The sequence below is a fragment of the Triticum urartu genome, chromosome 2A (assembly GCF_056163025.1).
Source record: "Triticum urartu cultivar PI428250 chromosome 2A, HENAU_Tu73, whole genome shotgun sequence".
Classification (NCBI taxonomy): domain Eukaryota; kingdom Viridiplantae; phylum Streptophyta; class Magnoliopsida; order Poales; family Poaceae; genus Triticum; species Triticum urartu.
Window position 1 is genome coordinate 50646827 of NC_141874.1, and position 11123 is coordinate 50657949.

General features: G+C 47.5%; 2 protein-coding genes across 2 annotated transcripts; one reads left to right on the forward strand and one right to left on the reverse strand.

The window, feature by feature from the left end:
* Positions 1 to 3033: 3033 nt before the first annotated feature.
* On the forward strand, positions 3034 to 4084 carry LOC125540923 (uncharacterized). Its single transcript, XM_048704447.2, has 2 exons — positions 3034 to 3497; positions 3621 to 4084. The coding sequence occupies exons 1-2, from the start codon at positions 3209 to 3211 to the stop codon at positions 3944 to 3946; spliced, it is 615 nt and encodes a 204-aa protein (XP_048560404.2). The 5' UTR covers positions 3034 to 3208; the 3' UTR covers positions 3947 to 4084.
* Positions 4085 to 6785: 2701 nt separating this feature from the next.
* Positions 6786 to 9992, reverse strand: LOC125535517 (omega-3 fatty acid desaturase, chloroplastic-like). The gene is made up of 8 exons (XM_048698582.2): positions 9446 to 9992; positions 9247 to 9336; positions 9053 to 9119; positions 8846 to 8938; positions 8533 to 8718; positions 8304 to 8384; positions 7391 to 7528; positions 6786 to 7292 (listed from the first exon to the last, which is right to left on the reverse strand). Exons 1-8 carry the CDS (start codon positions 9934 to 9936, stop codon positions 7104 to 7106), a joined length of 1335 nt encoding a protein of 444 aa, XP_048554539.2. The 5' UTR covers positions 9937 to 9992; the 3' UTR covers positions 6786 to 7103.
* Positions 9993 to 11123: the final 1131 nt, after the last annotated feature.

The following is an 11123-nucleotide window of genomic DNA, read 5'->3' on the forward strand; positions in this document are numbered from 1 at the left end:
CCATGTGCATGCAGAAGTTAATTAAAAGCTCTCATTATCATCAGCTTTCAGTACACATTTAACTAATAATCAGATCGATCAGGTCCATCGATGACCCATGTGTTGCTTCCTTTCTTTGCTTTACCAGAACATACATTTTCATGCTCCCCAACCATTCCTTGAGGCTCAAACCAGTGTTGTCCCTCCGGGGAGGGCAGTCCGCGAGGCGACTTGCGATCCGTGTCCTCTAATGGGACAAGGGCCAGCCATGCACGGGAAGATTCCTGTGTCTAACTGTGCTTCTTGTCCTCCTCAGCAACATGCTAAATGAGGAGGTGCATGTATTACTCCCTCCGTTTTAAAATAAGTGTCGCAACTTTGTGCTAATTTTAATACAAAGTTATATTAGAGTTAAGACACTTATTTCGAGGCGGGGTGAGTACTAGTTAAGTGTTACTACTAACTGGTTGTGGTTGGAGTGGAAGGAGTCAGTGTGGTGTGAACCCTGCATGGCCTGCAACTCGCGTATCTGTGTTTCTTCGATCTGGTGTATCTGGCCCTAGTGGTGCGCATGTGAAATTGTGAATGCCTGCAGGAAGGTGCAGTGATTGCCTTGCCTTTTGATCATCTGATGCGTCGGTGAAGCATAGCGATCTTTCCTGCCGATTCAGCCATGCATATACGTCCATGACAGGATCCATACTCTAAAAATAATGTGGTGGCCAAGGATCCTTCGGTTGTTCCTTTTCCCCCTTTTTCTTATGGAAAATTATCGTAAAGTTGGGACCACATCCAACGTATATACTGTTATAAATATACTGAAGTGGAATTAGTTTTTATTTCTATTGTATCCAAAATATTTCCATGACACAAAATGTGTCCATCAGCTAACTAATAGTTTTGCTGGGTGTCACTCGCTTCATCATTAGACACATATAAACTTGATTTCTCTTTCCTCATGCCACTGTGTTACTGAGTTTTGCTAGAGCTACGGGCAGATTTATACTGAAGCAAGCTTACAGGCTGAGTTGTCAACTTGCCATTGCAAATAGGAGGGAAAGAAAGGCCCACATTGTGAATTTCACGGGGGAGTGAATTAATGAGGGTGGGACACGTACACCCCGTAGCCCACTTCCGTGAAACCATCCTGTAAGCCTAGGATTTTCGCTGTGTTAGTATGTGTTTGTTGTTGTTAGGCCATGTCACTACAACACGTTACTGTCTCCAGCCAATCCACCATTAAACTCATAAACCAAATAATTGGAATGCAAGTCCTCCAATTGGGGCCATCAACTAGAACGACATATTCTTGCAAGACATCTATCAAGTACGCACATAGTCATGAGTAGACATTGATAGGCCCGTGGAATTTATGGCCGAGACTCAAAATCCTTATTTCATTTTGATTTACATCCCTTTCAAGTCAGACAGCTAGACACAGACAAAAGGAGAAGAAAGAGAAAAGGAAACAAAAGAAAGAAAGGAGGTGATGGCAATAACAAACAACTTGTGTTAATAAGCCACCCAAACATAAATGTGCAGCAGACTAGCTACCAACAACATGCTACCAGTCATTTTAAATAATGATAGCAAACAATCCCAAATGAAGTTGTATGGTGCAAAATAGATGGTAGGAGCAAGTATGTGTACTCTGCATAACCAGATACACACAACCCAATACATCCAAAAACATACACATGAAGTGTGACATGGTTTGACATAAGCGGATACTAAAAGCCCAGGGTGCAAACTAAACCGCAATCCATAGGTAAGACCTCTCTAGCTTGGTCGATGCCGCTATAAACAGCTCCATGTTATGTGGTCTCTACAAAACCGAGCATGTACTTAGCTCGTGTGTACAAACACGAATAACCTACAAACAGGATGAAAAGTTCTTTTTGGTAAAGTAAATATAATACATGTGAAGAATCTTTGGTAGCATAAGTATTATGTCTCCCGTTGTGCAAATATCATAAAAGTATCATGTACTACCCCCGTAAGCAAAAAAGGGATAATATATCCGTGCAACTAAGGATGTGAGAAAAGATTCTAGTATCGTAATGTGATATAGTATTACAACATTTAAATGATAAATGTTAATAAGAAATAGATCCGAGACACGTCTTTGTATTTGGATTGTACAAGAAACCAAATGAGGTGAAGTATGATATTATGCTATAACATAATGCATTCGGGAGGTAATATCGTAAACTAGTATATGACGCATAATACCGGTCTATGATACTACCCATTGTAAGGAAAATACACACTCTTTATAGGTAAGAGTAAATAAAAATCCCCACACCTCGAGCCTGGGCCCTGGGTGCCCACGTCCCAACTCCGGCCCTGACGTTGCGGTGGCACACACGTGTACCCCGTGTCTTCGCCTGCCATGGCGCCACATGGTGAGGAGAGCATGGTGCATGAGATCATTTGTGAATACTCTTGCCATTCAAAACACATCCTTTTTGTCAGAAATCAAAATTTTGTTTACTCCAACCAGGTTCGGCTAAAGAATATTGACATCCAAAATACGGAATAGATAAAGTGTTAAAGATATATTCCACGATGCGTCTAACAATAGTGATTTGCTATCCGTCGTTGTTTTTCTTTTTCTTTGGTAAACCTGGTCAGACGTTACAAAATTTGAACCAGGACAAAACTAATATACAACATATTTATAAAATAAATAGAGGAGTTGTAATTCTCGCCAGTTGTGGGGCATTTATAAACACAAGAGTTATTCGGGGAATCTCCTTTTTTTGCAAAAAAAAGGGAACAGATATATCATAAAAGGTTCATAAGAACTAGTAGAACAAATCTATTATAAAAGGTTCATAAGTTTACATGTGACGACTCTTTCATAGTCCAGTCCAGTTGGTAGAACTGCCCGCGGCCTGCAGAGCATTGTCACCATGCATATGGCGCGCCCACGACATGCCTGCCCAACAAGAGGTTACATATGCTCTGTTCCATCCATCCGGCCGGCCAATTTTCTACGAACCCTAATTAACTAATCAACCAGCGTTGGTTGACCCCTTCGTTTTATCACCTCGCAACAGCCAACATCACACGTCCACAAGCAGATTAAAAATGGCTTCCTTTACCACCTCGCTAATCACACTCCTCTCCCTCTCGTCTCGGCTCCCCCATATAATCCCAACCACGCCCCGTCCTTCTCATCTCATCAGAATCCAGAGTCCGCACGCGAGAACTCACACCGACGGACATGGGGAACTGCCAGGCGGCGGAAGCGGCGGCCGTGGTGATCCAGCACCCGGGCGACGGCAAGGTGGAGCGCCTCCACTGGCCAACCACCGCGGCGGACGTCATGCGCAGGAACCCCGGCCACTACGTCGCGCTCGTCCTCCTCCATCACGTCTCTGCCGGCGGCGGCGTTGACCCAGACCCAGCAGTCGCCGGAGAAGGAGGAGGTGCCAGGATAACCAAGGTGAAGCTCCTCAAGCCGAGGGACACGCTCCACCTCGGCCAGGTCTACCGCCTAATCACCTCCCAAGGTTCGTGCCCTGCATCCGCCAACGGTTCTTGGATTGGATTCTTTTGCGTCCTGTCCGGTTCCCTCTCTTTCTTACATGGAGATGGAGATTAACCAATCGATCGACCGTGGCGCGTGCGTGCAGAGGTGACCAAGGCCGTGCAGACGAGGAGGCAGGAGAGGACGCGCGGTTGCGACGAGGCGATCGAGCAGGAGCGGCCGCGGCTGCACCGGCGCCGGCAGCCGCCGAGGCCGAGAGGCGACAACGCGGCCACTACAGAACAGAGGCAGCCCGCCGACCATCAGCAACGGAAGCAGCTGGAGAAGGACCGGCACCACCGGAGCATGGCGGCCGCCCGCGGGGGAGGCAGAAGCCGGCACTGGCGCCCGGCGCTGCAGAGCATCACAGAGTCGTCGTCGTCGTCGTCGTCGAGCGGGCACGCCGACTGCGAGGATGTACCATCTAAATGAACCGGAAATGGTAGGAGGAGCTAGGAACGTGTACATTTCGCGAGAGGAGCGGCAAGGCGTCGTCGCCAGAGAGTTGCCCTTTCGTTGTAGCCATGGAACACTGCCCTGAACGTGCGTGAAAAACTGAAAATACGTCCACCGGCCTCTGTCCCGCCGTCTGAATCCGTTTTTTCTGGTGATGCGGCACCATGCGTTGCTCGTGCCGCCGTCGAATCGCCAAGCGTGCTGGCTAGTTGCTGTTGAGATCCAACGGTTTATCCAGGTCGCGCACCATCCGGCACCACGCGCTATTCCTGGTCACGCAGATGCCGAGTGTGTGCTCATTGTGTTACCTTACTGCGAGATTACAAGTTTTCAGTTTCAAGGATGGCAGTCCACATTGATGCAGAAATGTCATTGCATTGATGCAGGAGCAGGTCCGACACCGAACCCCGCGGTACACCACCATTCAACTTAAGTTTCAGTTTTCAGTTCAGACGATTTCAAAAGTGGTAGGCACGCACGTTCCTCTCTAGGATGAACGGTCAGAGAGACCGCCTGGTCAATGGGATTGAAAAACACAGTGATTTTGTTGATTTTAAAGCGCCAAGCCTCGGAATTCGCTTTCCCCAGCAAATTTATCACAGAAATTGTACTTATCAAACTTGTGCTCGAGTACTACTACTAGCTCCAGCATGTTGAATATTACTACAAGCAATCGGGTCTCCATTCAACAATTGCAAGCTGATGGGCACGCCGCCAGCGATTTGATTATTCCCTCCATTTCTTTTGGCAAGACGCAACCCCATGCTTTGACTACCTACCCCATTTTTTAAGCACGAGTATATGATGATGAGTACGTTGACATGAGCTGAACCTGATGGGTCACCTTGACAGAAAGGCTACAAAATTTAAAACATGACGACAATCCGCGAAAAATGTGTGGCAGGAAAAATGTGTGACAGACAATCTGTGGGACAGCCTGCTTCATGCCACACGTGCGGCAGGAAAAATGTGTGGGTCAAACTCCTTCGTGCACACGTGTGGCACTTGTCATTTGGGTAATATTTTGGGACAATTCAGTTGGTTTCGAGGACAAACCGCTGAAAAGAATCAGAGATGGAAAGAAAATAAAATTCGAAACAGGAAGATGAACATCGGCGGTGTACCTGTTCTTCTGGCGACGCTCGGTTCAGAAGAACATCGGTCATCGGGTGCACTCTCCCCGCTCCCATCCCATGTCCTTGAACGTGATAGTAAATAAGGCCAGGTTCGACCTCTCTGTGACTTGATTTGATTTAGGCCAATGTAGTGAAGGAGCGGGAGGGATCCCCACCCCCCGACCATACATACACCAACATGTTTGATAAAATTCTTCATATACCCTTCAAATTTACATATGAAATAGAAAAAAATATTTTAATTGACTACACCTACATGAGAGTACGTTTAAACTTGTTTGCGAGTTAATTCTGTTTTTACCCCCATTCTTGTTTTTGCAACTTTACAAGGATTACCTTGCTTAACTAAGACTCTCCTGTCAGACCTGGGCCATGTTTTGCCTTTTTAAATTCTGTAGCCTATCCGCCAAGGCGGTCCCACATGTCAGCGCCGATGTGGTGTGTCACATGGATGGTGTCGAGTGCCGACTCTCGATGCGCAAGAGAGGAATGCAGTTGTGATGTGAAGGAGATTGCAATGCTCGAGGTCTCGTGTGCCCCGCCGAATCAACACACGGATCAGTTGGTCGGATTAGCTCATTTACCTTATATAAATGTGTAGTGTTGTTAATATTTTCTTCTCACTCGTGGTGTTATTGTTGACAGCGGAATTTGTTTGTGATATGTGATCTTGTAACACATGTGCATGGTTTTTCTATGTCTTCTAGTTCTGGAATTCCGGCCCTACTTGTTAGTTGGTAGGAAGATCACATTACCATACAAGGATAATAGTACAGAAGGTTGTATTCACTGTATTTTGCATTCAAAAATGGTCTGATTTTGTTTATTTATTATTAAGTGAAGTATATTGGAGTTAATAAGAAACTAAAACACACAAGGATAACAAAGGTCGTTGATAAAATCCGAGATTACGTCATTTGTAGGCCTCGCCTCTGGGCCCAACTTCTGCATCTTGTTGCTTGTCCAAACATCCGTTGAAGAAACTAACATCAACATTTTTTTTAAAAGATGTATGAGCCATCCGACATGTTGGTCTTGGGAAGTGCGAGTTAGATTGCTTAATTTGCAGGACATTGTGCAAAAACTAATGTCATTGATTTCCATCTTCATTTTGCTTGCTTAATGCATGATATTCAGCAGTATAGAAGGATTCCATACAACCAAACCAAACTCGGCACCACAACTGCCGCCACCAAAGAAAGCCTAAGCACCCGACGACAACCCGCAAAATCTACAACCGATGAGGCCGAAAAAACCACATGAGACTTTTATTCGGCGTGACACCACCTCCGCCATTACAAGATCTGGAGTTTCCGACAATAATTCGGCTTCGGTGGTAACACAGAGCTCATCTAGAATTTTCAACTGTAGCATGGTGCGTTTTCAACATAAATCTGATGATCATTCTAAGAAGAAGAAAAGGAGGACCACAGAAAGTCAAGAACTAAGCTCAAGGATCACAGATCCCATATGACCCCATCTGCAGGCAGACAGCCACAGCCTGTGGTCAGCAATGAACCAACATTGCATTCTGAAGAGGACGACTGACCAACCACTAGGACAGATGCAACAAAATTCACGACAACGACAACACGCGTAAATTCGGTTTCACATGTTAGTGCAAATATCTGGAGTTAAGCAGAGATCTTCACAGCAGTAGTATATGCATATGGACCGGCTGACATAAATACTGCTCTATAATTGTATAACAGTGCTGTAGTATCAAGCAATGAATGCCCCTTGATCAGGCAAGTTTTTCCAATCTTTTTAGAGCTGCCGTGGCTCTGGTCCAAAGAATCACTTGTTTCGTACAAGCACATAATCTATTCTACCATGGCTTCAAGCCTATTGTACAACCAAAAATCCAGTATGCCGGCGCCGTCCACCTGCTTGAATTGCCGGATGCTGAGGAACTTGGCAAGGTGAGGCGGCAGAGGGCTAATCGGTCAGGTGATAGCAGAGAGCAGCACCCCCCACAAAGAGTATGCTTGATGTTGTTAATCGGATGCTTGTGCACCGCCGGCTAGTTTCGGGTCAGTTTGGTAGTAGATTATGTCTCCGGTGTCGCTGACGTAGTGGTCGCTCTTCATGCTCCGTGCCAGCGCGCCAAACAGGTGGAACGGGAACGGGCCGGACTTGTCTGGCTCCCTGTAGTACTTCCCCAGCACTGGCTTCGCCGCCTCGGTCTGCAAGACAAGCACATTCAAGACCATGGATTTGTTTAGGCAAGGTTCATGATAAGATAACGATGCAGGCAGGGAACGTCAAAGGATTCGATTCTTACCGCCTCCACTAGATGGTAATGTGGGATCTGCGGGAAAAGATGGTGGATCACGTGAGTCCCAATGTCGTGGTGGATGTTGTTGAGCCACCCGTAGTCCCTGTCAAGCGTCGTCAGGCCCCCGCGAAGATAGCTCCATGCCTGGTTCACATAGCAACACAGACAATATCTCAGTGATCACATACAGGAGCAGTAATGGTTGAAGGATTTGAGCAATGACAAACATGAATCTGTTTTTTTTCAGTCTGAAGCTGGCATCCCTTTTTGGGAGAAGATGGAAATGCTCACAGTTTCCCTGTGACAGAAGGCGGTAAAGTATGTCTTTTCCACACAAAAAGTGTATTACTTTCAATAACTACCACACATATACACATCACAGATATATACAGAAGATGGACAGTGAAAGATGCAGCCAAACGTATGGACTACAGTTGGTGATTTCTGTGGCTAGATATATGCCTTACGTTATCTTCCAGTTGTCATGATGAAAGGCTGAAAAGGTGGCTTCTGATATCCTTCCAGACTTCTGTAACTTTGCTATTTTGACTAGAACTAAGATACAGTAACTTCACCTCTTTTATGCTTGCCAAACATAACTCATTTATCAAGTAAAGGAGGTCAACTTTATTGTTTACTCAGACTGTTCAATTCTAAGTTTTATCAGATACGGTCTGTGGTCAACTCTGTCAGCTTAAAGAGTTAGTTCAATTAGCAATTATACTTCACACTATGACCCAATCAGCACAGCTACACTGTATACGTTTGTTAGCAGGGCTTTTAGATACTGGGCCGAGCTATACTGCTGAACAACAGACACTAAGCGGACGAAATAATAATCAACGCATTAGTTTGGCACAATGTTACGCGATGTAACTCGCAATTACACAGATTGTAGCTCCGTTGATTATATTTTTACCTTTCCGCGGTACCAGGGAAGCTTGTCGTTGTGGCCGTGGTGGTGCAGGTAGGTGACAAAGTCCAGCCACATAACAAAAATCTGCAGGAAAATTCAGCAAGGAAACTTGGTAAGCTGCTGGCCACCCCCACAACAGGGCACAACCCAATCCACCTATCCACAAGAATCAGAACTTCTCGCAGGACCTAAGGCTACAAATGCAACAAGGGCAGGCACCACACACACATACCCAGTAGGGTACAGCGTACAGCTTGAGTATCTGAAGAGGCCCCATCACGACGGTGAGCCCAGCGAGCAGGCCAGCCATGGCAAGCCAGCATGTCGTCGACGTCAGAATGTCCTTCTTCTCATTTGGCTGGAACAAATCGCTGCTCGGGTGGAAATGCGAGCCTGATTTCCCTGGACTCCTCGACCACTGGACAGGTTGAACACAAACAAATACAGTCAGCAATCAAAATTTACCACATATATGCTTCTTTGTGAGCAATTTAATCAGCAAAATTAAGTAGGATCAAAGGTCATTCGGGATTGTTTGGTCTCACCAAATAGAATGGGTACGCGAGCATCGGGAACGGCAGCGCGAACCGAAGCTTCCGAGTGGCACTGTCCAGGCTCCTGTACAGCTTCTCTGGGAGCTGCAATTTGCAGCAACAATTGGCTCAAGACACCGTCACACAGGATCAATCAAATTCCTCAAGAACATGAGCAAAGTAAGCAGCAACAACTTGGAATCTATGTAGCCCACGTACCGGATGCCAGGACTCGTCGTTCTCGACGTGGCCGTGGTTCTGGTGGTGCGTCCTGTGGCTAATCCTCCTGCAGGTTTGATTGGAAAGGAGAAGTTTTTACTGACGCCGCAATAAACTCACCACTCATAGTTACTGTAACAACATTATAAGCAAGAAGAGGATCGAGGTGTGAGAAGGTGTTGATGCGCGCGTACCAGCCATTGTAAGGCACGAGGATGGAGGAGTGGAGGATGTGGCCGACCACGCTGTTGAGCTTGGCGTTGTTGGAGAAGCTCCCATGGCCGCTGCAGAACGGCAGCAGCAACCACCCACGGAGAGAGAGACGGTGAGCTCCTCTGGACAGCAAAAATTAATTTCAAGGACGGAGAAACTGAGGCCGGAGAGGCGACGCACCAGTCGTGCCCGAGGACGAAGAGCGCCCAGAACATGGTGCCCTGGGCGGCCCAGTAGACGGGCCAGGCGAGCCAGCTGTCGAGGCGGGCGGCGGCGGCGGCGAGCGCGAGCACGACGACGACGTCGCGCACCACGTACCCCATGGAGCGCCAGGGGTCCTTGACCCAGCAGTGCTTGGGGATGGCGGCCCGGATGTCCGCCAGCCCGAACGGCGGCGGCGCGCCAGGGTCGAACCCGTCCGAGGAGGGGCCCTCGCCGCCGTCCTGGCCCGCGGAGGCCCGGGAGGAGGAGCCGGAGCCGGAGCCTTCGTCCTCGGCGGTGACGAGGCGGGCGGGCGCGGCGACGGCCACGCGGAGGGAGAGCGCGCGGCGGGACGCGGCGACGCCGGAGGAGGGGAGGAGGGACGGCGGGGGAGGGAGCGCGACGGCGCGGCGCGGGAGGTGCAGGGGCGTGAGGCCGCAGCAGCATTGGGGGAGGAGCAGGCGCGCCATTGCTGCTGCTGCCGCTGCTTGCTGCTGCGCCGGCGGGTGGGGTGAGGCGGCCGTATCCGAGCATATAATAGTGGGTGGCCACGGCGCGGTGGGCCGGGCTGCGTGGGCCTCGCCATCCCGCGACCACGAGCCGGACACGAGGGCCTCCCCGCTCTGTGGCTCACACCGGAGGAGCGCATTGAATCCAAATATCAAAGCCAGTGGCAGGGCCAGTCATAGTAAATGGAATGGACCAAACACAACTGCTTGGAATGGAAACCACGGCATTTAACAAAAATTGTGTTCTTGTTGACGAAATTGAATGCAGCTGTACTCACATGTGAAGATCGACGAATTCGGGGGGAAACGACGACATGCGCATCACAACTTGAGAGCCACCGTTCAACATGTTATAGAGAAGGTGTCAACATCAGACACACCAACCATAACAATGGCGCGCTACTCTTTGTTGTTTCCCCATGTAAGCAGTTCGATTTATTTTCTCTTTTTATCTTTACAACAAAATAGAATGAAAAACGGAAGACAAAGCCCGCCTACAGTGAGTAAGCTGCGGGTCAGGGTGAAACTGCTCATGATAAAGAAACGGCTGCGAAAGAAGATGAAAGTTGACGAAAGAAAGATAATAAATTGCTGTGCATAAGAATGCATTTGGAAATTCATTCTTTTACCTCGAGTTTCTCCTGCCGACATATTAAGAAATCCATAAATGTGGCTTATTCTCCCGTAGGTTTGCCTCACTACCCCTACCCCCTAAAAACTTTACAGTATTACATATCGGTTAGTGGTCGGCATAAGGGTAGTATAGTCATTTAGTTTAACCAGTCCATTTATCTCTCCCCTACATGTTTTCTCCTTCTCCTTCGGCACAACTGCGGCAAATCACCACAGATTCTTCCTCCAGTAATGTTGCTCACACAAATCAACTAATTCTAGCCCCTCTCTTAATATTGAGAATGGTTCTTAATCTTGGATTCCTTGTTTACTAGTTCCTAATTTGTGTGGGTGATACGTCTCCAACGTATCTGTAATTTTTGATTGTTCCATGCTATTATATTATCTGTTTTGGATGTTTACGGGCTTTATTATGCACTTTTATATTATTTTTGGGACTAACCTATTAACCTAGAGCCCAAAAAGGAATTATTTAGAAGTTATTATGCTGTTTCCCGGTGTAAGCAGTTCAAAAA

Bases quoted from the DNA above. Each gene is read 5' to 3' on its own strand.
- LOC125540923 (XM_048704447.2), top strand. From the start codon at position 3,209: ATGGGGAACTGCCAGGCGGCGGAAGCGGCGGCCGTGGTGATCCAGCAC. The intron at 3,498-3,620 runs GTTCGTGCCCTG...GCGTGCGTGCAG, and splicing joins CCGCCTAATCACCTCCCAAG to AGGTGACCAAGGCCGTGCAG.
- LOC125535517 (XM_048698582.2), bottom strand. From the start codon at position 9,936: ATGGCGCGCCTGCTCCTCCCCCAATGCTGCTGCGGCCTCACGCCCCTG. The intron at 8,939-9,052 runs GTACGTGGGCTA...TGCAAATTGCAG, and splicing joins ACGACGAGTCCTGGCATCCG to CTCCCAGAGAAGCTGTACAG. The intron at 7,293-7,390 runs GTAAGAATCGAA...CTTGTCTTGCAG, and splicing joins ATTACCATCTAGTGGAGGCG to ACCGAGGCGGCGAAGCCAGT.